The following is a 27,000-nucleotide window of genomic DNA, read 5'->3' as shown; positions in this document are numbered from 1 at the left end:
AATTTGTAAATTTTTTTTTTTTTAATTCTTAGGTTCACTATTATCTTTTTCCCTGGAATTTTATTTTAAGTGTAATTTCAGTGAGTCTTTTTTTTTTCATTGAAGACTATTATTATTATTATTTTAACAAAAAATGTAATTGTGAGGTACGTATTATGTTATTTCCTGGATATCTTTGAGGAGTTTTGATCTCTAGGCTAAATATTTTCTTAAATTTGTTTATTTTTTGGTTATTTTTGAACACTCTCCAAAATGACTTTCAAAATCACTACACGCATATATTTTTTTCTTGTTACAATTGAGAACCCCTTGTTAATTTTTCTATGCCCGGGGCTATATCAAAAGTAGCTACAATTTTTTCTTGTTCATCACTGGCTGAATATATCAGTATTTTTCAGCTGCTACCTGTAGGCATCACTCATTTCCCACATAATGGAATAACTTCACTGTTTATTTATGGCAGCCAAAAAGAGTAGCCTGATATTTTAGAGATGTATCCTGAAGAATTCATGGCTGAACTCTCATGATGTCTGTGATTTGTTTTAAAATAGAGTCAAAAAGACTCCATGCTGAAGTCTGGAGTTAATAACGCACCGGCGTTAATTTCCTAGTTTTGACAAATGTATTGTGGTATGTAAGGCATTAGCTTTAGGACAAACTAGGCGAAGAGTATGTGGGAACTCTCTATACTATCTTTATACCTTTTCCGTAAATTTTAAATTACTCCAAAATAAAAACTTTATTAAAAAAAATGGACAGGGGAAATGGAGGAAAGGAAATATGGCAAAAAGTTGAAAATGGTTCAAATTGGTTGAGGGTTCTGTGCTCTTCTCTTCGGTGAGCAGCGCTTTGGACGTCTCCCTCGCCCGTGTGTGGGTGTGAGAGCAGGGGGCTGCCCAAGCATGGTCTTCTTTCCTCTGTTGTTCGTGTGACCTTTGGTGACACAGTGGTTCCCAGCACTTAGCATTCTCAAGACTGTCCCCTTCCTTAGAGGAAAGAGCAGGAATGATGTGACTATAAGCCTCACGATGAGTTATGACATAATTCAGCTGTAATGTGCAATCATAAAAGAACTGCTAGAAAATTGATGTTGTAGGGTGTAATTTTTTAACAGCCTTCTCTCACCAATTGTCCAGAAGCTCCTTTCCTGGGAGGGAAATTTAGAATAAGCCATCAAAAACAGGGAAATAAAAGTATATATTAATAGAACAGTGACGTTAGGAATGCTGTAGTGAGTCTGGTTCTCTTCCTTAATAAAAGGGAAAACTCGACTAGCCAATCATGCATGTGAGGAGAATATAAGAATATGATTAAAAAAACAAAAAGTTTTTTTTTTTTCCTCTCCTTTGTCTCTCAAATGTGGCTCTAGTGAGTGAAGGCCAAGGAGAGAAGACTAAAAGGGGACTTGACCAAAAGATTCAGGAAAGTAAACTAGTTTCATATATGGTCGTATATGAATGTCTTGATCTGCTCTTCAGTAAAAACATGTTCTTAGATTGCCAACAAGCACAGGTTCTAGTGTCTAGGCATTCTCCCAGCCTGTACCACAGGTGAGTCACTTAGACCCTGTCCGTGTTAGATATGTGATGCCGACTGGGGTTCCTATCATTAGCACTAGCTAGCTGGAGTTTGTCCAGTATCTACCCTGTTATAGGTGTAAGAGGCACTTTTTAGTGCATTTTCTCCTTTACTGTTCTCTTCAAACTCAAGAGAATGTATTATAAAATTGTGGATAGGAGTCGTCTTTAGGGTTCAAGCTTCAGAAAATAGTTCTCAGTGCACAGCTAAAAAAATGAGTCTGGAATCAAACTTGTTAGCTTCCAGGAACACCATTTCTTTCTTTCTTTTTTTTTTTTCTTTCCCCATCCTTTGAGATCATTTATTTTTATTGAGGTAATGTGGATTGATAACATTGTATGTTTCACGTGTACAACGTTATATGTCTACTTCTATATCCACTACAGCCGCGGTCCCCAACCTTTCTGGCACCGGGGACCGGTTTCATGGAAGACAGTTTTGCCACGGATGGGGTGGGGGAATTGCTCAGGCGGTAACGCGAGCGCTGGGGAGCGGCGGATGAAGCTTCGCTCGCCGGCCCCGCCCCTCACCTCCTGCTGTGCGGACAGGCTGCGGACCACTAACAGTCCTCGGCCTGGGGGTTGGGGATCCCTGCCTTACAGAGTGCTCACCCCCCAAAATTTAGTTTCCCTCTGTCACCATACAGTTGATCCCCTTTACCCATTTCATCCTCCTCCCCAGTCCTTCCCCTCTGGTAACCACCACTCTGTTCTCTGTGTTTGTTTTTGTTTGAGGAATACCATTTCTTAATCATTGCAGCTAATGCAAATGCATTACCAATTGTTTTAATGTCGGCTTTTGTAACTGAAACAAAAAACAGATACAAAGCCTTAGGTATGCTTGTCTAAACTTTTCAGCCTTCTTTTCCCTAAATAAGTATTTTATTTATTACCAACTATTGAATCCATTCTGCATTACTGGCATTTGAGAGAATTTGATCAACGGGTTGTGACCCTGAGAGAAGAGTCACCCGTTCTTTAAACTGCCGTCCCTACATGGGGTCAGACTCATCTTCAGGACCTGGCTGGCACCCATCAGCCCAGCACGTGCTGCATTTCTGACAAGGCCTTGCTATGTGGTGTCGGCCTGTCTGTCTTAAGACCATGTGACTGGTGCTATTTTTCCATACCTTTGATGTGAGTTCCAAAACAGTAGTTTTAGCAGTTAGTATAATTTAACAACCCCCCTTGAAAATGTTATGGGGTCTATTTCATATTGCTACAAAATAATACTAAGAACTCACTGGATTTGTCATTACTGACAGTAGGAAATCTTTATTTATAGCCTACAGGTAGACTATAAGGATATATAGTACATTAAAAACTATCCATGTATTTCCAAGCCTTTTTAAATTAAGCTTAAAAAAAAAGCTTAAGAGAATTTCAAGCTATTGTGGTAGGAAACAATTAGCTATTAAAAATTGGAGTAGTGAGCTAAAAGGTTACCATTTTCGAAGGGATGGATTAAAACAAAATCAGGCACAGCCCAGGTGGTTTCATGTAACAAATCAGCTGGCTTTTTTTTTTTTTTTTTTAAAGAGATCTAAAGGACTTTAAATCGTATTGCTGAAGGGCGTCCCGGAAACTGACATGGAGGTTATTTTGCATATTTCTATCAGGAAGTCAGTTCCAGGCCTTTAAATGAATACCTCATGAATACTTCAGTCTGTGTCATAGAGCTCATTTAGATTTCAAGGATACTGCAGGGTTTATGTCGGCGCAACAAGAGGTTTTAGTTTTTTGTACAAACGTTTGGGTTAAGGAGCATCGACAACCACGAGAGTACTGCTTGGCTTGCGTTTAGAAACAGGGTTTCTCAGTGAACCAAGCCACATTCGCTAGCTGCCTGTGTTTTTACTCATGGAGGCTCTTTTTTCCCCTCCTTCCCAGCAGTTTTGTACACTCAATTGTCCAGTAAGGCAGGAAGAGATAGCGTGAGAAAATCCCATATTTTATGCATTGTTTTCACCACTTGATTTTTCTTTCTGAGCCTTGGTCTCCTTACGTGAAGCAAACGTCTCCGTGACCTTTAAGCGGAAAGCTTTTGAGAGGTGATAGTACAGGATCGGATCAAAACACAGGTTGGACACAGCCAGCAGCAGCGTGGCCTCCTTGGCTTTGAAAAGTGAAATCCTGGTGGAGCAGTCAGATATGACCTCTGTCTGGCTGAGGGTGTATGGGATTCGGACAATGTGATAAGGAACAAAGCATATGATGTAGCCTGTGGTCACCAAAAGTATATTGATGAGAGCTCTTTTCACATTTGGATAGTTTTCATGGTCTTTGTTTCTGTAGAGTTGTCGAATGACAAGGCAGTTAGACATTAAGATGATGGCTGAGAAATTGAAGAATATTGCGATGCATATGAAATTTGTCATCAAATGCCAGTTTCTTCCAAACTCCTGTTTGAATTCCACGCAACCCACGTTGGGCTTTTCCTTCACATCTTTGATGGGAATTACCATGTTCGGCAGCATTATAAGAAGGACCATCAACCATACAACAGTCGATATCATTTTGGCAAATCCAGGTTCTTGTATTCGATAAATCTTGCAGCTGTATGTCAACTGAAGACAGCGATCAATGCTAACAAATGCTAGGAAGATAATTGATAAGTACATATTAATGTAGATGAGGCAGGCTGTTACTTGGCAGTGGAATATCCTCAGCTTCCAGGGGGCCACGCCCAAGTCGACAGTGATTTTTACTGGTAGTGCCAGAGTAAGCAGGAAGTCGGCTGTAAGCAAATTAATTAAGTATATGCTTACACACCTGTGATTTGTGTTTTTCTGTATGAAAGCCCAGGCTGCAAAACAACTTCCAATAATTCCAACAAGGAAAACTAAATAAAAAAAATATGTGAACGGCTCCAGGTCTCTGTAAACTGGGCAGAAGGTAGAACTGTTGGTCATCCTTACTTTCCCTCAAGATGACGCTGTCCCCACCCCAAAAAAAAAAAATCCAAAGTATCTGTTAAAATAGAAAACAAAGGGGAGAGAAGGGAGGTTAATAATTCAAATTGGATATTATTTTCTTCATAGCACAATTGCATTCACAAAACCACGGTCACAGTCTCTCTGCCTCTTAGAATTGTATTGGTGAACTTACTAGATTGTGTGGACTGGTGGGACCATCTTAGATTATGAGGAAGCCTGGGTTTTCCATGGTCAGATTTTATGATTTTGGGAAATCCCGCGTAGGTTGCTTCTAGAAAGGATATTTTTGACTTCACACTTTTGCATTCTGAGAGCTCTTTTGTTACCAGTTGGGTTGGAAGTTAGTTTGCAGAGGAGATAAGTGAACTGAAATTCTGAGAAATAGAGAGAGGAAACAAAAGGGTTTGGTTGTGGCTGAGCCTGAAGAGCCTCTCAATGAGGCTTTCTGGCTTTCTGTTCTCATAGATTGACAGCTCTTCATGCTAGCGGAACCTAGGCTGGAACCTGGGGGAGGTGAGGAAGGACAGAAAATTGTACTAAAATCTGAAAGATTCTGTCTAAAATGTAGGCCTTTTATTGTGTAACCCACTAGAACATTTTCACAATGAGAATTTCATTTCGTTTTTCTTTTTTTGGCAGAAAAAGTTGTAGGATTAGACTCTGGTCTTGCCTTGTGGCGCTAGATTCGTGATGGTGCAGACCTGTGCTATCCAGTTTGGTAGGCTGCAGCCACCTGTGACCGTTAAGCCCTTGAAACGTGACCAGTACAAATTGATGTGTGCTGTAAGTGCAAAGTACCCACTGGGTTTTAAAGATTTAGTGTAAAATATTATAAAGAATAGTGCAAGTAGTAAAATTGTACTGTTTTATGCAGATAGTACAACAATTAGTAAAATATGTCTTTAATTTTTATATTGAGCACATCTTGAAATGATATTTTTGATATATTAGGTTAAATATATTATTAAAATTAGCCTGTTTCTTTTTGCCTTTTTAAGTGTAGCTGTGAGATAATTTTAAAGTACCTTTGTGGTTTGCTCTATATTTCTCTTGAACAGTGCGTGTATAGATGTTTCCATGTCAGTGTTGGTGAGAAGTTTGACTAAGAACGTATTTTAAAGGCTTCTAGGGCAAGGATGTATGACCATTGGTTACACCGTTCTCAAAGAGAAGCTCAGTTGTATATATAGATGTTTGAAGACATCTGACTTTAACACTTGAGGTTTTTTTTTCCTTCTTCTTCTTCTTCTTCTTTCCTTGTGGGTTTTGCAGCACTCAGGGCTAGAAGTTTAAGACCTGCCCTTAGAACCGCTGTGATCATCACTGATGGTGACAAAATCTTGTCACGTTCCCTTCAAATCTGGAACATTGGGTAATTTATAGCACAAGTTAAAACAAACTGGGTATCATTTATTCCCTTTGACCTGGTCTAGTCAAACTCATGCTCTTTGGGCCGCAGGTATTCTTCCTGGTGCTACTTCCTGATAAACACCCTCCTCATGCATCTTAAACACCTTTCTTCCTTTGTTTTAATACTCAGAAGATCGCTTTTGTGTTCTGGCAAGAAAAAATTGATATGTGGCTTGTAAAAATAGCAAATAGTAAGTATAGTGGCTATGAAGGCCAAACAAGCCCATTCTCTGAAACGTCCTTTTAAAAAACAAACAAGAACTTCAGAAGCCTTTCTGAATCTTAATTCTCCTAATTATTTAATGATCCATTATGTACCTGTTGGGGTGAAACGGTATGCAAGTGGATGGATAAGGCAGATGTACATAAAACTTTCTAAGTTAAAGTGACATTTAAAGGGTATACGTCCTTCGCCTTTCCGTACCTGAGATAGGACTTGAGGGTCCATGAATAATGTCATTCTGTACTAAACTCAATGAAAGTAATCAAGCACTTACTTTGTGTCTGGCACCATGCCAAGTACTTTACACGTACTTATTTAACCTTTCATTATTTCTGTCACGTAGATGTTATTATCCCTGTCTTACAGATGAGAAAACTGAGGCACCACAAGGCTAACACTCAGGGTTATATAGCTGGTAAGTTATAGAGCCAGGAGTCCCACCCAGACAGTCTGATCTCAGAAGCCATGTTCAAAATCACTTCGAAACTTTATCTCAATAATAACAACAGTAATAATGATGTTGATTATTATTATTATTTGGAGTAACAATTTAAAAATTCTATTCCCATATAGGTCATTACAGAGTACTGAGTAGAGTGCCCTGTGCTGTAGAGTAGGTTCTTATTAGTTATCTATTTTATATACAGTAGTGTGTATATATGTCAATCCCAATCTCCAAATCTCTCTCTCCCCTTCCCCCTTGGTAACCATAAGTTTGTTTTCTACATCTGTGACTCTATTTCTGTTTTGTAAATAGGTTTCAGTGGTACCTTTTTTTTTTTTTAGATTCCACATAGAAGCAATATCATATGATATTTGTCTTTCTTGTTATTATTATTATAGTAGCAAACCTTTACTAAGTGCTTACTATTGGGAGGAACTATAGTCTAAGCAATTTTCATGTAAAAGAGCAGAAATAAAGTATTCATTCTTTTTCCTAAATACTACTAGAAGATGTTTAGGCTCCATGTGTTTTGATGTTTCATTTTACAGTACATATATTTAGAAACCAAACCTAGCTTCTATCTTTTAAGCCTAAACCTCCTTTACTTTCAAAATTCCTGTGACCTAGTCCCTCCGTATCATCCGCACTCTCTTCCTCCCAACTCTCTACTTTAGGTTGGTGGGATCTCTACTGTTCTGGGAGCTCTTCCTTCCTTCCTTCCTTTGTACTTTTCGTTGTGATACAATTTGGGGATCATAGGATTCTAAGGATGGAGGGAACCTTTATTAATAGCATCTGGTCCAATCCCCAGATTTGAGGAGGCTGAGGTCTAGCACTTGGGTATTGGTCAAGGTTTCCCGGCTCGTTAGAGCAGGCTAGGATCCGACCTTGTTGATCATTCTCTAGACTCTCTGCCTTTATTCTTCCCAGCTCCAATCCTGCCTATCCTAAATGCCTGAAGGAAGCTCTTCAGGTCTGAAGTCTACTCTAGGCTTTGCTGAATTCCTTATGACTTGACTTTTAATAGTAACCATTTATTTAGTACCTGGGCGTTCTAAACGTCCTTTTTGTTCTCTGGGTCAGAAGCTAGTGTTGGTGTAGATGGACCCTCATCTCCCACCTTTGCTCACTTTTCCTTTACAAAGTGCTGGGATTTTGGCCTATGCTGTTGTATTGCAAATGCTACATTATAAGAGAACTAACATATTATGTGTTTTTCTGAGTGCCCCTTTTGCTCATACAATTATAAAGTCTCATTTTATAGATGAATATGTGGTAAAGAGAAGGATTAGAAAATAATTTGTTTTGATCAATTAATATACTATGTAACTGGAACTGGCCATCTATACCACTCATGGGTAATTTATTTAAAAATAATTACAGCGTAACTGTTCATTCGATAATGCTCGAGAGTCAGGCAGTGCCTCGCCGTTGCTTTTCTTGAACCTCAGTCTGGATTTCAATGAAACACAGATCTCTTTATTTAAAAATTTTGGTCTTATCCAGTAGAGGTTAAATTGTACTAGAATAACATTCTGTGTTTTCTACCATGAATTTGAAAACTAAGTGCTTGATGAGTATTTTTTCAACCAGTTATTAGCCTGTGGACATCTGAGGTACCCAGATGTATTCCAGCAAAATCAAGAAAAGATTTCAAGTGTCTCCTTTGTTTGAGAGTGCCCATTGCTTAGAAACTCATTAGATATTTTTTTACGGAAGTCACAATGGAATCTTCTTGAAATTACCTATCGTAATGTTTGTAGAGACCTGTTGTGCCCTGTCGTGGAGACCTACAACAATGGCCTTTATCCATCCAGTTATAAAATCGAGTTACTGAATAGTTAAGCTTACCTATAAGTAAGCAGTATTCAGTCTTGTCTGAATTAAGCTGTCTTTCTGAAAGGGATGGATGAGGTCATCAGGTAGAAGAAAATGACAGTGTAGTGCACAGTGAGAATCTATTTGGCGTTTAATAATTGGTGCCTTCTTGCACAGCAACCTTATTACATGCTGGCATTTTCAACTTACATGGTTTAAGCGCTGAAAATCATAGATTTCCCTTCCATGGAAAGACATTTGGATATATTAAGTATTTAAAAAGACATACCTGGGGGTATATTCTCTGAGCCTCAGCGCGCCTTGCTCCCAGTCTGCAGAGAAGCGTGAGCTGTTTGGCTAGCTACAGCAGTAGCAGCCTCATTGCAGGACTGCCGGCTGCACTAACAATTTCCTTTCCTTTTTATGTGGTTTAAAATGCTGCATATTGACGTAGATGAAACTGTGGTTTGCACATAGCTTAACTGTATGGAAGCCTCTTCAAGTCCTTTTCAATTTGGTGTAAGCTTTCTTAAACAATTCAGATTCATCTCTTCTTTTAGAGGGAAGATTTTTATTCATCTGTTGTAATACCTAGGTGTGATTTTTTGTTTTGAAAACACCCAAGATGTGTATTTCGTCATAATGATTTTAAAGAATGTCAATTTTTTGTGCCTTGAATGGTGTTGTGAGTTAAAGATATTAGGTGTTTAAGCAAAATTTCTTCAGTATACAGACTGATACTCATCAGTCTTTCAGAGTTTTAATTTAAAAAATGGTTGCAGTTTGGATCCTGCTGAGACGTCTATTAACAAACAAAAACGATATGGTCAAGTTTATGTTGTTAAATCTGGAAAGAGAAGAGGAAAATCATTATGTAGAGAGATAATCATTGTTAACGTTTTAGGTACATACGTTTTAAAATTTTTCTATGTATTTACCCACTTAAAAATGTTATTATGTTGTGCATACTGTTTTATAGTTTGTAATCTTTTTATTCAAAAAGATACTGGATCTGTTTTTCTCAGTTATGAGAGTAAACCTGGGGTGCACATTTGTCAATTTGGCCCCAACGGCATAATGAATTGAGACAGGTGTTTAGTAATTAATAGATTCTATGAAAAGGGAAGCTCCAGTGTACATTTAAATTGTTTGGGTAAATGTTCGTTCTTCCTGTGGGGGAGTGAGTGTGCCGGTCCAAAGGCGGTTTGTTAAGTGCAAAGCCATTGCCTGATCACTTAGGGTCTGGGTTTTTCTATTGCTTCATTGTCTTGGAGGGTACTTTGGTTTCATCTCTTTTTCTGTCAGTAATTCTTAGTTTTCCAAATAATAAAGAAAAAAGTCAGAAGAAACCTCTCTAGAATCTAAAATGCCTCCCTTTTGGTATTCACTTTGCTAAGGAAAAATCTCTCAAAAGACTAAATGAGGACTGTCAAGCTGGAGGGAATTTAAGGAGGATCTAGGGAACTTTTGAAAACAATAATGTGTCAAGATGCTTATGATGACAGTGTCCATTTGTTTCTGATACTCCGATGTTCTTTCGAATTCAGGTAGTTATTACTGTATTTTGCAAGAGAATAACTTTACATATATTCACTCAAAAATTGGAGGAAGAAACCCAAATCTTTCTCAAACTTTGTATTTGGTTTTCGTTAGGAACCACTGTTAACTTTCATCGTAATAGTGCTGGGAAACGCTCTGTCTTTTAAGATTTGTGTGCGTCATATTGGATAGAACTCACTTCTGTCCACTTCAGAAAAGACATGCTTGCAGACAGCCAAGTGAAGCGAGCAGTTACGACCAGAGTTTACACTCACAGGGGGATGGAGAGGGTGAGATGGGAAGAATTTGGTGAGGTGCAGTTTAGCTGCCAGCTGAGTGGTGACTGGTTTTAAAATGATATGAAGGGACACTGGAATCAAAGGTTTTTGGTAAAGTTTCTTTCTTCTTTTTTAGATAGGCATATTTATATGTGTACTTCCCCCTTCACTTTGGGGTATAGATAGAATCAAATACATTCAACTGTTCTTAAAAATCTACTATAGGCAGCTTTTTGTGTCTGGATTGCCAAATATAAAAGAGCTAAAGTCTCCTAGTTCTTGATGTTCCATTTCCTTTTTGGAATAGTGAGAAACCAATCTTTTAATAGTGAAACTAAACCATGTTCCTCCTTTTGAGAATGAGCTTGAGGCACCTTGGCATTTTGCAGAAGTTTATTCACAGTAGAAACATGCTTGGCTACCGTCCCTGTTGTTGTTTTTGTCTTTAACGTGAGTTCCATTTGAATTTCCATAGGTCACTTCTTTCTGTTTCATTAAGGACAGATGTTTTTCAGTGGATATTTCCTTAGCGTTCTAGGAAATTGCGCAACGTCACTAACCCAGTATTTCAGAAACCCAAGTCGGAAGTGAGGGGAAGTTGTGTTTCCCTTACCTTGGTCCTGGCAATACTTATTTAAGAAATGACATACTATTTACTTTAATGGATATTTTGTATATTTAAAAATTGAAGCTGAATTGCCCCATGAATCTTTTTGTCCTCAGTCCCTTATCCACACAAATCATGCTTTTGTTCTTATTGAACACAAATACCAAACAACAGTATTTCAATAGAAGTATCAGTTTGAATGTGTAACATTCTTTTTTTTCTTTGGCTGCGCCTAGCGGCACACGGCATCTTAATTGCCCGACCAGGGATCGAACCCGTGTCCCCTGCAGTGGAAGCGCGGAGTCTTAACCACTGGACCGCCAGGGAAGTCCCAAATGTGTAACATTCCTATAATTTGCTTTTAAAACGTACCATGGTCGCCTTCGGAACTAATGAGGAAGGAGAAAATGAATGTTGGGGTAGGTAGCCGCTGCCACGGCCAGGAACACAGGTCTGAGAATGTATTTTCTTTAAAGAAATCCATGAAATGGAGGAGATTCCTCTCTTTACAGATGGGGAAACTAAGGCATGGGGGAAATAGAGGCCTTGCCCAAAGCTGCACTGTTAGACCCCAGTGTCCCAGTACTTAATTATGCTTCTTCAAATGAAAGTGTTGGTTGGAAACTGGGGTTATAAAGGAGGACACCAGGTCAGTTCATCCCCACCACCCCCTCCCCCACCCCAACGTATATTTAGTGTTTACAGCTGTTTGAACTTGAACTTGAGTGCCACTGGGCAGTGGAACAGTCAGCACTGTGCCCACTTTTCTTATGGAGTTTGCAACTTGGGATGTTCACAGCTCCAAACAGTTTGCATCCTGAAGTGTTTTTTTATGATCTTTGGGCAGGGAGCTGTTCTCTGGTTAATGAATGCTGATCAGAACATTTCTCCAGCAGCTTCTGTGGCTTCGAGTCAGCCTTCTCTCTGGAGCCATTGTGCTTTAGGTTCCTGTTTTGAAAGTTTTTCAAGGCACATAATCCCCTTTCCCACCTGAGTTAGTCCAAAGACATTCTTTCCTGACTCTGAGATTGGTAGCTTCAAATCTGACAGTGATGGACATGATTAGAGTAGTTTTAAAGTGAGCTGTAGATGCAGAGCTTTCGAGAGGTGGAGGTTTCTGCATTATTTGAATTCTGCTTCAGTTTTCCCCTTTTTTTTTTTTCCTGGTACGCGGGCCTCTCACTGTTGTGGCCTCTCCCGTTGCGGAGCACAGGCTCCGGACGCGCAGGCTCGGCGGCCACGGCTCACGGGCCCAGCCGCTCCGCGGCATGTGGGATCCTCCCGGACCGGGGCACGAACCCGTGTCCCCTGCATCGGCAGGCGGACTCTCACCACTGCGCCACCAGGGAAGCCCTAGTTTTCCCTTTTTAATGAAACATCGTGTAAAAATTTGGAAATATGTTGAAGGTCGATGTGTTTTGTACATTCTCGGAATGTGAACTTGGTTGTAGGGCTGGCCGAGTCTATCCTGTCGTTCCCTTGGCCGGTCCGTTCGGTTTTCCGCCTTTTTATTGACTGTACAGTGTTATCAGTCAACATACATCCATCTCACCTTTCAGTTGTGAGGTGTGACTGTGCTATTTGATCCATGGTTATAAAATAATTAATAGTGGGGAAGTCCCTTAAAAGGAGCTCTTAAAGGATATCTTGTTTCTTTTTAGTCACTGAAGTTCTTCCCCCCCACCCCCACTTGAGTGCTATGGTCTATTTCTTATGAAATTTGAGTAACATGTTTTCAAAGCGCAGGACGCATTTTATGAACTCTGTTGTTACTTTCCAGGAGAAGAGTTTTGGAGCAATTCTCCCTTGCCCTTGCCATGTGAGTCTTTGTTTTTTGATCAAGTGGTTAAAAGAAATTCTAACCATAATTATTTCTTGACTCCAGGCTGCCTCCTTAACTCCCATCCTAGAGAAGGTGTTTGTTGCTTTTAGAAGGTCACAGTGTAGAAAGGGTGATAAGGAGGACGCAGGACCTGCGATGATGCAGATAGACTCTGGGCTGTTAGAGCCTGTGGGGATCCAGGAAGTGCAGTCCTCTGACCAAGGTGGGCAAAGAGCTGCTTCTGAGAAGTGAGGGAGTGGCGGCAGGTTTTGGGGAAGATGCACATGATTGGGCTGTAGGGAGGGTGTTTGGGGACCCTCACTCAGTCTGGGTGCGTGGAGTATGTGTGCAGGACCTGTGTGAGGAAGAGGCTGAGACTACATCTTAGTGCCACCTGGTCCGTCTTGGATGCTTTAGTTAGCATGCGGTGGAGAGCTCAGGAAGGTTATGTGAAGAGAGGAGCCGTGAGCTCAGCAGTACCAGGTGAACCTGCGGGCTTTGGGATGTGTTGGGTTGGGGGAGAAAGCGGAAGACAAGAAGTCAGTTTGGAGGCGCTTGCAGTCTTTTTAGGTGAGAGGCAAGGAGGATCTGAAATTGGCCGGGAAGAGATGGGTAGTTGGGAACGACTGCAGAGGTGAAATCGCTGAGACATCGGGCTGGCAGGGAGCAGACTGTGGTCTCAGTCCTGGGAAGGGCAGTCTGAGGAGAGGAATCTGGTTTGGCAGGTAGAAAGGCAAGTTTAGTTTATTAGTGTAGTGTGTTTTTAGTGCTACCTCATCATTTGGTATAGCGTAGACTGCTGTATATTTTATCCCTTTCTAGTTTGCTACCACAAAAGGAGAGCTGACAGCTTCCTTTTATGAGTTAAAACTAACACCATGGAAGGTGACTGGAGAAATAGTACAAACCCAGCCCTGGTTACATCAGCTGCAGCCCTGCATCAGCCCATTAATGGAAGTCATACCCACAACTTTGGACATTCAGGTCTATTAGCCAATAAATCTCTTTTATCACACAAGCCGAATTTTAGGTTTCTTTTCTTTTCTTTTCTTTTTTCTTTTGTCACTTACAAATGAGAAACTCTTGATACATTGGCACCACCTAAACGATTAATCTAGAGACTCTAGAAAGCACCCTTAAACTAAGCTTTGTTTCTGTTTGATGATGTTAGTAAAGTATGTGCTATTATTTCTCTATTCTGTCCTTAAACCCTATTGCTACTACCTATGTGCTTTGACAATGGAGAATAAGAAAAAAAAAAGACTTCATTAGTACAGAACGTGACATCAAAAGATAATATCACACAAATTATAAACATAACAGGTCATCTGCCCAAAGTGACACAGGGTTTCCTTTTGGGTAAACAGCGCTGTGAGGGTTTGCGTGTTGGGGTAGGAATGACCTGATAACTGTGTGGTCTTCAACAGTAGAAGCTGCTACTTCCTTTTGGTCACCGATTCTCTGCAAGATTCCAGTGGCATGTGGATTACCACTTTATGACAGGACATCCCCCCAAAAGAACCACTTTAACAAAATGTAGCTTTACTTTCCCATATACCACTTTTCAAAATGTTTAATTATTTTATAGCACTGCTTGTATAAAGTGATTAAATGTTGTATTACTTTAGCTGTAGCAGATATATATTACAAACCTTATTTATAAATTAGCTACAGAAAAGAACACATTATTACACAAAATAATGAAAAAAACAATAGTACTGATGACCTCAGAGATGTTTCTGGATTAATCCACTCTCGCTGTTGCCCTACTATTTTATCTTTTGTTGTAGCCCTGGACCTTAAAGTTCCTTTTTATTTAATTTACCTAACTTTTCAATATTTGAATAAACTCCTTATGATCTGACTTCTAACTCTAATACCTTACAGACATTCCTCTCACTGAAGTCTTAAGTGATCTTCCAAAGTTAAATCCAAAGATTTGTCTGTATTGATCTGACTTTTCTCTTCTTTATTTTAATTGAATGGTAATTGACTTACAATATTACTAGTTTCAGGTGTATAACATAGTGATTCAATACTTTTATGCAGTACAAGGTGATCCCCTTGGTAAGCCTGGTTAGCGTCTGTCAGCAGACCAAGTTATTGCAATATTATTGATTTTATTCTCTATGTTGTACATCACATCCCCATGATTTATGTACTTCATGAAAGAAAGTTTTACCTCTTACTTTCCCTCACCTGTTTCACTGATCCCCCTGTCCTCCTCCCCTCTGGCAACCACCAGTTTGTTCTCGGCATATATGTCTGTCTGTCTTTCTGTGTATATGTATATATGTATGTATGTATATATGTATGTGTGTGTGTGTGTGTGTGTGTGTGTGTGTGTGTATATCTCTCTCACATCTTCTTTATCCATTCATCTACTGATGGACGCTTAGGTTGCTTCCATGTCGTGACTATTGTAAATAATGCTACAATGAACATAGGGATGCATATATCTTTTCGAATAAGTTTTTTTTTTATTTTTTAGGGGAAAATTCCCACAGGTAGAATTGCTGATAGTTCTATTTTTAATTTTTTGAGGAACCTCCATACTGTTTTCCATAGTGGCCTTACCAATTTACATTACCACCGATAGTGCATAAAGGTTCCCTTTTCTCCACATCCGCTCTAGCCCTTTTATTTCTTTTCTTTTTGGTGATAACTGTTCTGACCAGTGTGAGGTGGTATCTTATTATGGTTTTGATTTGCATTTTCCTGATGATTCGTGATATTGGGCATCTACTCATGTGTCTGTTGGCCATCTGTATGTCTTTGGAAAAATGTCTGTTCAGGTCTTCTACCCATTTTTTCAGTAGGGTTGTTTGCTTTTTTGATGTTGAGTTCTGTGAGTTCTTTGTACATTTTGGACATTAACACCTTATCAGATGTATCATTTGCAAATCTCTTCTCCCATTCAGTAGGTGGCCTTTTTGCTTTGTTTTTGGTTTCCTTTGCTCTACAAAAGCTGTTTAGTTTGCTGTAGTTCCATTTGTTTATTTTTCCTTTTGTTTCCCTTGCCTAAGGAGACACATCCAAAAAGATATTGCTACAACCAGTGTCAAAGACTGTACTGACTGCCTGTGTTTTCTTCTAGGAGTTTTATGCTTTCTGGTCTTAAGCGTTTTATCCATTTGAGTTTATTTTTATATATGGTGTGAGAAAGTAGTCCAGTTTCATTCTTTTGCATATAGCTGCCCAGTTTTCTCAACACCATTGATTAAAGAGGCTGTCTGTCTTTTCTCCATTGTATATTCTTACCTCCTTTGTTGTAGATTAATTGATTGTGTAAGCATGGGCACTCTATTCTATTGCACTGATCTATGTGTCTGTTTTTGTGCCAGTACCATCCTGTTTTGATTACTGTAGTAATCAGATTACTGTACTTTGCTGTATAGTTTGAAATCAGGGAGTGTGATACCTCCAGCTTTGCTCTTCTTTTTCAAGATTATTTTGGCTTTTTGGAGTCTTTTGTGTTTTCATACAAACTTTAGAATTATTTGTTCTAGTTCTGTGAAAAATTCCATTGGTATTTTGATAGGGATTGCATTGAACCCTTGGTAGACTACCTTGGGTAGTATGGTCATTTTAACAATATTAATTCTTCCAATTTGTGAGCAGCATACATCTTTCCATTTGTGTGTGTTGTCTTCAATGTCTTACAGTTTTCCAAGTACAGGTCTTTTACCTTAAAAGTTCTGATATGCAGTAGCTGTTATTCAGCTCTTGCTTCACGATATCCTTATTTGCATTGCATGTTGTTTCCTGAAAAATATTGCCTTTCATATTTCTGATTTGCTTTGGCACAGTGGTTACAAACGCAAAACTTGGTGCTTCTCATCTTCTTTTATAATTTCAGTTTCTCCTGTGGCCCAGTAGGGGACATATAAAACACCAGCATTTACTAATTTGTCCTGACCAATGGAAACTGTGAATAAACACAGCCACTTTCTTTTGCAAATATACTTAGCCAAACAAATGCTATAGCAAGCTTAGTTTTGCCAGGCACGTTTATCATAGGTTTGTGATTTTGTTCTTTTTGGGAGAGGATATTTGACCCAGAGTTGGGAGCAGAGAGTTTTCATGAGGGTGGAAGGTGGATACAGAGTGTGAAAATCTTCTCAGCTCTTCCTCAGTTTAAAAGGTGTTTTCTCAGTTTTGCCTAAAATCTGATAAGGTCCTAAGAACATATGAAATACTTGTTTTGAAAAGTCAGTGGCAAATAGAATTTCAAAAATACTCTATGCAACTCCTTCCTGGGTACTCCTATGCCTTCTTTCTTTGTATTCTATTAGCATTTGTAATCGAGTGTACTAAAGAAACCACCCATGTCTTGACTATGAGTAAATCTGGTAGTGTTTTTTGGTATCTTGACTTAAGAAAAAACTTGACACTATTAAAATTATTTTTTATTAGTACATATATGGTAAGGCTTGAAGTACATACATATATATATATATATATATATATACACATATATATGAAAACATGACTTACAAAAATGTTTGAGAAGAGCATTTGAAAGATGGGCTAAATGTCTTCCAGCCAGTTAATAGCAGAGAAAGAACTGAGCTTTGATGACTCAGAAGCCAGCAATCATATCTATATCTGCACATATGAAATTTGTTTTTCAGAAAACATGATGTGTAAATTTTCATTTTATGTGTAATTTCTCACTCATTATTGCAAATTTTGGATTTTCTTTCTATCAGGTCCAGTTGCTTTCTAAGAAAACTGCTTTTCTCTGCTCCTAGGGAATAAAGTGTGTTGCCAGCTGGGGGTATTTGTTTGCATACGTCTTTTCTCAGACATCCTAGATTTTTTTCCCATACCATGGAACAGGGGAAGTTTCTGGCAACTTACGCCACTATCTAGATTCCCTCTGTAGAGTTTACTTAAACATATTCTAGCACCAGAACACTAGGCTCATTAAGCGGCTTAGCTAATCTTCACATAAAACGTATTTAAGATGTATCTTACATCATCCTCAAAATGCTATCAGAGAAAGATTACATTTTTGTGCGGCGATGTACAGAGTTCATATCTGCTTTCCTTTGAAATGCCATGAAATAAATCCGTGGGGGATTTCTTAAGTAATTTTTTGGGTGTCTGCTTATCCTGCTTCTTCAAATCGGAGAAGACTTGACTTTTTCACTACAAACAGGCCTCTAATCCTTTATCAGACCGTGTCTGCTTTTAAGCTGGTCTTTAATGACCCTGTTGAAAAGAATTGCGTAATATGCCAGCTTAATTCTTGTGTTTAGAAGGAGGAAGATGCCCCTGTGAATTGTCTTGATTACTTCCTGTCTTCCTTATTGCTGTCTAACGTGCTGTATTAACTGACCAGACTATTGATTATAAACGTAAACCTTCTATTTTGGTGGGATAAGATTAAATAATGTATTATCTTTTCTTTGATGGTACAAAAACAAGCATGGAAACTTACATTTTAGTTTTATTATTGTACTACGTTGAATAGTAGTGCCTAGAGATGATACTTATTATCGTGGACATGCTTCTTCTTCATTTGCCTTTATTATGTAATTGAAGATTACAATATGCATGCACAGACTTTATTCGAAAGGAGGTGGGAATTCACACAGTATCTGTGCTTTCTTGTGTTACATTTCCCCTTTTTTTGGAAGCTTCTGAGTCATGCTGAGCTTTTAATGGGATATGCAGTTTCTTACATAAGACTTCTCTAAATGGATGGCACAGAAAGAAATAAATAATGGGGTCCAGGCATACGTTTGCAGCTGACAACAGCAGAGAGAATTCTTTCACATAGAGCAGGATTTCTTTTGACTGGCAGCTGTAATGGGTCTCTGTCTGGCTCCGAGTGTAGGGGATTCTGGCAACATGGTAAGGAACAAAACAGACAAAAAACACGCACATGATGCTGCATATATTGCGGCTAGATTTCTTCTTGACCGAGATGGAGTTCTTTCTGGACTTCAGGTGGGACTTAAAGATTTTCCTCGTGATAGCAGTGTAGAACACGACTAAGGAGAGAAACACAATCCAGAAGACGGCTACAAAGATGTAGTTGGAGGCTCGGTGCCACTTGAGGCCCAGTTCGTTCTTCAGGTCCATGCATTTAATGCGTGTGGCCTTCCCGACGCTCCGGTTGGTCAGGATCACGTTGGGGATGGCAAGCAGCAGCGTGAGGCTCCACACCAGCACCGACAGGAGCTTGCTGTAGTTCACGGACTGGATGAACGAAGTCAAGAGAGGCTTCACGATTTTATAGTATCTGTCAAAGCCGATGAGCCCAAAGAACATGATGCTGACGTACATGTTGACGTAGAAGAGCACGGCCGAGACCCGGCACACAAACACGTTCAGCTGCCAGGGCCCGAGGCCTGAGTCTCCCAGGATCTTAAAAGGAAAAGTCAGGCTCATCAGGAAGTCACTGACGACGATGTTTTTGAGATAGACGATGAAACTCTTGGAGCTGGGCACGTAGAAGAATATCCACCCGGACACGCCGTTGAGGAGGATCCCGGCCACGAAGACCACGAAGTACAGCACGGGGATGATTTGCTGGGTTATGAGGGTGTTCCGGGGGCAGGACCCCTCTGTGGGTGGGGCAGTGGTGGCGTTCATCGTTGGGTAACTTCTGCAGGTGAGGCCTGGAAGGTGATGTGAAATAGTCACCGAAAGGGCAGTCACGACCTTCGAGTCATTTGCCGAGAAATAAGGGAAGGGCAAGAACTTGCCATGCCCAGCAAGTTCTTGAAACCAAGTTTTTGCTGTATATTCCTTAGGTGCCTGTCTCTTCCTCCCTTTCACCTTCCCTCCCTTCCTTCTGAAAAGGGAAGAATGGAGTAGACAGATGACAGGAAAGGAAAATTAGAGAAGCAGGACAGTCTGAGAACTGAGGTAATCATGGAGACCAGCGTTTCCCTAAAATGATAAAGGTCGCTGTACAACTCTAAAGTTCCAGGAATACTCATTTAAATATAGTCTCAAAGGTAATAAAGCTATAAAAACAGAGAATCTGTTTCATTTTATTCACAGCTCTTTAACATATTAGGTTTAAGAGCTATTGACACAGACCCTACTTTTTAGAAAGCCTACCCTATGTATATTTTAGACATAGGACTACGTCTTACAAACATACACGTCCAACTATAACTGGTATTTTTGGTATAGGATTATGGGTACCTTTAAAAGTTGAGATATTCTGTGGGGTTTTTCCCCATTTAAAAACTGATTTGCATTATTTTTATAAATTAGAAAACAAAAATGATAGAAAGACCTTAAGCATTCTGAGAAATGCTCCCCAAAGTACATTCTAGATCTGTACTGTCCAAATGGTAGCCACTAGCCATATGTGGCTGTGGCTGTGGCTGTGTCTTGAAATGGGGTCAGTCCACATTGAGATGTGATGGAAAATGCACAATGAATTTTGCAGACTTAGTACGCAGAAAATAATGTAAAATATCTCAATATTTTTAATATTGAGAATATGTTGAAATATTTTAGGAATATCCCATTAAATAAAATACATTATTAATCTTAATTTCACTTAATTTTACTTTTTTAAGAATATGGCTACTGGAAAATTTTAAATTACCTATGCGGCTTGCATCATATTTTTATTGGACGACACTACCCTAGGTATTACCCAGAACCTTCTTTTGTTAGAGAATCCTGTGTAGTCTTCACTGATGTTGGACATGATGATTTATGGCACAAGGAAGATTAGCACTCTTTTGAAAGATTATTTGATACATCTAAGAAAATGTCTACTGCCCGTCTTATCTGTAATGTCAACATCCTGTTTAACCCTTCATCCATTGGTCCTTGCCCTCCGGATAAAGTCCTCACTCTTTAACCCTGAGCTACCAGAAGTCCCATCTTGGTCTGATCCCTACTAATTCTACCTCCAGTGATGAGTTCCTGCTGTTCTGAACCCTTGTACCTTGTGGGTTCCAGGATTTCTCTCACCTTGGACCTTTGCACAAACTTGCATTTGTATGGAAGACTCTTTTGCTACCTTCTTGGTTGGCTAACTTCTCTTCATCCTTGAGGCCTCAGTTTGGATGCCACTTTCTTTAGGAAGCTTTGCCCTCCCAAGCCTTGGTTGGGGTGGATTGGGTGTGAGGTCCCTTGTACGTGTGCTCCTAGTTCTGTGCCTTTCTTCTGTCATAGCACGTGTCTCTCTAGCTGTTTGTTTTTTGTTTCCTCTACTACTGTAAGCTCCTTCAGAGGAGAGAGACCATGTCATTTTTTTTTTTTTTACCATTGTATTCCTAGCATTACATTTAGAACATTAGATATTTAAAATATTTGTGAAATAATGAAATGCAATCTGGGAATATAAGACATGAGTCCCTGCTCTTAAGAATTTACATCTAGTCAGGGGTCATGGGAAAGAAGCATTGTGGAGAACAGTGGGTTCCTTGAGGACAGAGAATGTATCTTGTTTATCTTTGTATTTCTGGTGCCAAGCATGGGGCTTTATACACAGTGAGTGAAGGGCTGTGTCAGTAAAATTAAGGAAGTGTGAGAAAGTAGAATTTGGAAATGTGGAATATGAGATTCAGTCACATGGCAAAAAAAAAAAAAAAAAAAAATCACACATGCAAACTTTGTGTGCTGTTTCCCCCAAAAGAATATGTTGCTTCTGTGTACTCTTCCTGCAAGCATATGGCAAAACTAGTTACATTTCTAGCAATTGATTTTGCCCGTCCTTGGACTTCCTTTGAAAGGAAATCTAATCCCCTGCCCACTTGGCTCTGATCATAATGAGTTTGTTTGTAGGTCCTCTGTGCCTGTTTCATATATTAGATGGTAAGTGAAGGGGCCATGTTTTCTATTTTTAACTGTCCACTGTGGCAGAGAGTCTATATTTAGTAAATAATTGGTCTTGTCCCCTGATAGTAAGGTGCAGCTTAGTCTAAGAGCCAGTCTCACAGAGCTCAAGAGAACGCTCCCAGGGGTCCCGGTGCTGGGAAAACAAGCCCTTCGGTCAGTGTGGTGCGGGGATTATGATATGTATTCAGTAATTGTTGGATTCACTGGAGTTTAAAATATAAAATTTTTAAAAAGCAGATGTGAGTACGTTTTAAAGTAGAGACAAATATTAGCTATATAATATACAACTAAATACTGAAATAGTGAAGAATTTCCAGAAATGATTTAATGAGTACCAAATTTCTCTCTTTATAGAAAAATTATAGAAGCCACTGTGTATAGTAATAGTGAAGAATTTCCCAGAAATGATTTAGTGAGAGCCACCATTTCTTTCCTTTCCTTCTAGAAACCTGTGTAAAGACATTTTCTCAGAATCTCGTGACTTTTGTCCTTTCGCACTGCAATATGTCTGAATGTAGCCTGATGCCATGGGTCCACAACTCTGCTCTCTGGTTCCTCAGAGGGTCAAGAATCTGAGCATATATGCTTTGCCATGCACCTCATGCCTCCTCCTTTCCTCACTTTGAGGTTGATGGAAGGGGCTAGCTGACCCAGGTAAACTTCTAGAGCCAGAGTGCCTTCTGAAATGAAATGAGTACTCAAGGCTTGCTTGGGTCTTTCCCTCCAAACGTCTTCTTGCTATTTTGGGCTGTTTTTAAGCAACGGCAGATCAGAGTCTCTGTTTGAGACGTGTTGACTGGGGGAAGAAGCAGGGCATCACTGCTGCTCGTGCTGCTGTCTGGATGGATACAGCAGAGGCAAATTAAAGGCTCATTCTACGTAGGTAATGAGCTAATGGTAAATCCGAGACAGTTTTAGTGGTAATACGCTCTTAAGTCTGTTTTTCTTGAGCAGTAGTGTTGATGGCAGGGCACTGTGACCTCCAGGTACATAATTTATCATATTTGGTCCTGGTGACTCAGAGTGTGGCAGCCTTTTCTACAGTGATGGATCAAGAGATGTGTGGAAAAGGGGCTATCTTAAGGTATCTGCGGCAAGTGAGGCCATTATATATCGAGACCAAAAGGCAGGAATACACGTTAGATGAAAAATAGGACAAGCTGATAAAAGAGACATGTATTCCTTTGACCTTGTAACACCTGTCCAGTCTCCTCTCCTTGTCTTTAGTATAGAGGTGATTTAACATCCCGATAGACACCTACTAAAACTTCAAATCATTTCACAGATGGAGGAAATAGTAACATACGGATGCTGATTTTATACGGTAACATAAAAATAAAAAGAACCAAATAAATCAGAAAGAAAGAATGTCTTGATGTGGCCCAGCAACCCTCCATTCCCTGCCCCAGGCTCTCAGCTGATTTACTATTTCTAAGCAGGTTGTCCCAGCCCATCAAAGACAAGAGACAGGCAAAGGGGGAGAAAGAAAGAGGAAAAGCACCTCTGGATGATCAACCGAAATAAGGGACATTCTGTGGAGCCAGTTTGTGGAAGTGTAGCCAGCCCTGCCCATGGACGTTACTTCTGAGATTACCTCTGAATTTCTATAGTGAAAGTGGTCATTATGTTAACCTTGAGGCTTCAGGTAACATAAGCACAGCTCCCTGAATTCTTGAGACTTCATTTAAGAAGGATTTCAAGATAAACCGTAATGGGGGGGAAAGAAATATATATATACACATATATATACATATATATACACACACACATAAAAGAAGAATGTGTGGTGTGTGTGTGTGTATATATATATATATATATACACACATATATATACAGCTGAATCACTTTGCGGTATAGCAGTAATTAACACAACATTGTAAATCAGCTATACTTCAATTAGAAAAAAATATTATAAGGCTTCAGCTTCTCTTAGGTGGAAATCTTCCTTGTTCCACAAATCCAGGTAAAGGAGAATGAAATGACTTGAAACGTTTTAGTCTATATGAACCGTCACTTTGGATCTTTGGTTACGTAATGGTGGAGTGGATCTATGAGACCAAAAGACAGCCGTTAACGTGTAATAAGAGCCTATGAATTGCTTTCTCTCATCTTTTTTTTGCACAGCTAGAATATCAATGGCAAAGTTTCATTTTAATCCAGATAGCGCTGTTGTTCCTAGTGAAATGTTAGGTCTCAGGATTGGGCTGCATTCGTATTTTCAGGTTGTAGAATACTGCATATAACCTCAGGGCTCTCTCTTTGGGCAGAACTTAGTTGATACAGGACCAGACAAGGCGATGCTCGCTCCGGAAATACAATCATCTTAGTAAAAACATGCTGAGTTCATTACTCATCCTCTGTGTAATTACACACAGTGACCCATTTTTCTCTTAAAATGGACCACCTTCCACTGTTCCGTGTGCTGTAATTCTACTTTCTCTGAAGAAGGGAAGTTATTCCTTCGTAATACTTTGATGAAATTAACAAAGCTCTTGATAACGGTAAAGGATCTGTTCACTTACGTTTTAAAATTTTTGTCTGATATGAGGTTTCCTTTCAGTGAAGTAATTTAGCCTAGTGGGCGCTTGTCATCTTGAAGTGGCCAAGGTGCTTCTTCGCTAATGATCCTGTATTGTAGGAGAAAAACGAAGATTTAATTAAGTTAAATAAACGCCAGAATGTTTTCATTGAAGAAGTATGTGTCGTAGCTGTGCACTTGCCTTTTAAATACAGCTTGTATAATTGTGCAATATTTCAGCACGCGTTTTTGTTGTTGCTTTACTGAACTTCGTTTTGGTTGTCACTGTTGACGATTACTGATGTGATGTAAACCCTGTAAACCCTTTACTTGAGAGGATTGCATATGAAGTGTTTTTAGTTACTGGTTTCTTTCTCCCCACCCCCCACACGCTTTATGGGTTTGGTTGCTCAAATCAGCTCATTTAAATTACTGAAGTTAACAATTGACCCTTTTAGCTAGGAAATCATAGGCAGGCTTTTTTTGTTTTCTGGTGTTTTTTTTTTTAAACCTCTGTACCACTGACATTCTGGGTTAGATAATTATTTGTCATGAGGACTGTCCTCTGCATTGTAGGATGTTCAGCAGCATTCTTGGCTTCTATTAGGGGCCAATAGTATCATCTCCCTAAGTTGTGAACAAAATGTCCTCTGGGAGGCCCGATTGCCCCTGGTTGATAACCACTGGTCTACTTATGCATGGACTTTGCCAAGATAACATCTGAAAGCTATATTGTATGATAGGAAGAGGATAGGTTTGGCAGAATGGTGGTTGGATTTGGTTCTGCCTCGGTCTAGGTTGTCACCTTTCTAAATTCTTTAAGGCAACCCTTCTCAGACTTTAATGCGCATACATATTTCCCAGGGCTCCTGCTAAAATGAAGACTCGAGATTCCATAGGTCTGGAGCTGGGTATAATGTTGGTGCTACTAACCCAACGAGTACTCCTTGAAGAGCAAGTTTTTTTGTTTTTTGTTTTTTGTTTTTTTTTTTTTTTTTTGCGGTACGTGGGCCTCTCACTGTTGTGGCCTCTCCCATTGCGGAGCAATGGCTCCGGACGCGCAGGCCCAGCGGCCATGGCCCACGGGCGCAGCCGCTCCGCGGCATGTGGGACCCTCCCGGACCGGGGCACGAACCCGTGTCCCCCGCATCAGCAGGCGGACTCTCAACCACTGCGCCACCAGGGAAGCCCTGTTTTTTGTTTTTTTTTTAAAAGACTGTACGTAGGGGACTTTAATAAATATTTGGTGAGGAGGGTAAAAAATCAACCTTATTTTTCTTTGCTGTAGTTGGGACTTGAGGTAGGAAAAAATTACATTAAAAGGAGACTGAAATCTAAGATTTTTCTTAGCATTTACTCATTATAAATTTCATCATAATAATCTCATCCTTCTAGTCTGTAAATATAAATTGATATTTTATGGAGAACCAGTGGTAAAAAATAAGCATATTTACCTAGAATAGCCCTAAGAGGTCATGAAGTTCTCTTTAGAAACAAAACATAAAGAGATTTAGTTTTCTGTGGTGGAATATTATATTTGATCCAGGTCAGTACTGAGCATGTTCTGGTCAGGAATGATATCTTCTAACTTCAGGAAACTGCTTACTCCCGGAGAAGGAAGGAGGGGCAAGGGATGCCATAGGGTGGTTGGACTTAAGTTGTATTTGCAGTATTTCACCTCTTAAATTCTGAAACAATGATGCCTAAATATTACTATCAATTAACACGGGGCGATTAAGTGTATTGGTGTTAACCAACATTAGTTTCTGTACTTTTGTGTACTTGAAATAGTTCATAATTAGAAAACAAAAATGTATATGGAGGGACTTCCCTGGTGGCACAGTGGTTAAAGAATCCACCTGCCAATGCAGGGGACACGGGTTCGAGCCCTGGGCCGGGAAGATCCCACATACTGCGGAGCAACTAAGCCCACGCGCCGCAACTACTGAGCCTGTGCTCTAGAGCCCGCGAGCCATAACTACTGAAGCCTGCGTACCTAGAGCCCGTGCTCTGCAACAAGGGAAGCCACCGCAATGAGAAGCCTGTGCACCGCAACGAAGAGTAGTCCCTGGCTCGCCACAGCTAGGGAAAGCCGGTGCGCAGCAATGAAGACCCAACACAGCCAAAAATAATTAAATAATTTATAAAAAAATATTCAATAAAGAAAATGTATTTGGAAAATGAATTGCTTTCAAATCACTCTTTAATCAGTACCCACCTATGATGAGCATTTTTCTTCCTGTTCTTTGTTCAGTTCTTATCTAACGACAGTCTGACAATTCCTTCTCTGTCCTTACAGTCCAAACATCAAAAACTTTGATCCGAGGTGCCCCAAGATCTTTTCATATGGGATAAATATTTGTTTCTAGATGATTCTTCTAACAATAGAAAGTGGTATAGATGTGTGTAATCATTGTGTACATTTCTAAACTTACTAAAGCCATTTTCTTATCATTGCTGCTTTTATCTCCCTTGCTGTAATGTGTGACTTTTTTTTTTCCCTCTTTGTGGTGCCAATATGTGATATCCTAGATGGTTTCCAGAACAGTCATAAGGGTTGAATAGAAGGAGAATTTATATATGGGCTACTTATTCAGTCTTGTAGTCATATTTTATAACATTTTATGTTATTCAATACTTTATAACATACTTTATATTTTAAAAATATTTTATACTATTGAATAGTATTAATTAATTCTTAAGTCTGTCATCAGGCTTCTGGCCTTTCTTATTCTATGGTCGGTTGAATGTTTTAGAATTTCTTGCATCCTCACTCTAGGTCCTGCCTCTTTTTCCCCAACATTGTGACTCCTTAGGAGTGGGTCAACAGAGTCCTCTGCTTCTAGGTCATAGACCTGTTCAAGGAGAAGTCACTTTAAGCATGCCAGTTTATTTCATAGAAGGGGGTCAGAGGGGAGGGAGGCAGTGTTGGGCAGAGAGAGCTATCGGGCAACATGCACCAAGACACATGAGAGGACAGCACAGCAGGGGGGACACGGATTGC

The 27,000-nt window shown here is 39.7% G+C and overlaps 3 protein-coding genes across 10 annotated transcripts in view; 1 reads left to right on the top strand and 2 right to left on the bottom strand.

Moving 5' to 3' along the window:
* MED12L (mediator complex subunit 12L) overlaps window positions 1-27,000 on the top strand; it is a 330,953-nt gene that overhangs the window by 102,709 nt on the left and 201,244 nt on the right. The gene's annotated exons all lie outside the window — the stretch shown is intronic.
* Window positions 2,659-8,718, bottom strand: GPR171 (G protein-coupled receptor 171). Its single transcript, XM_079921194.1, has 2 exons — window positions 8,699-8,718; window positions 2,659-4,547 (listed from the first exon to the last, which is right to left on the bottom strand). Exon 2 carries the CDS (start codon window positions 4,487-4,489, stop codon window positions 3,530-3,532), a length of 960 nt encoding a protein of 319 aa, XP_079777320.1. The 5' UTR covers window positions 4,490-4,547; window positions 8,699-8,718; the 3' UTR covers window positions 2,659-3,529.
* Window positions 17,047-27,000, bottom strand: part of P2RY14 (purinergic receptor P2Y14) — a 59,595-nt gene continuing 49,641 nt past the window's right edge. For 2 of the 5 annotated variants that reach the window (XM_079921184.1, XM_079921182.1), the window contains exons 2-3: window positions 24,001-24,105; window positions 17,047-19,287 (exon numbers count right to left, since the gene is read on the bottom strand). In XM_079921184.1, coding sequence (XP_079777310.1) covers window positions 18,251-19,261 — 1,011 coding nt within the window. In that variant the 5' untranslated portion in view covers window positions 19,262-19,287; window positions 24,001-24,105 and the 3' untranslated portion in view covers window positions 17,047-18,250. Of the gene's footprint in view, window positions 19,464-24,000; window positions 25,826-25,992; window positions 26,992-27,000 lie in introns of those variants that run through there. The other 3 variants (XM_079921185.1, XM_079921183.1, XM_079921186.1) reach the window with 3 other exon arrangements.

This window comes from Stenella coeruleoalba (assembly GCF_951394435.1).
Source record: "Stenella coeruleoalba genome assembly, chromosome: 5".
NCBI classification, from domain to species: Eukaryota; Metazoa; Chordata; class Mammalia; order Artiodactyla; family Delphinidae; genus Stenella; species Stenella coeruleoalba.
The sequence above is the reverse complement of the archived record's forward strand: the minus strand, read 5'-3'. Positions and strand labels throughout refer to the sequence as shown.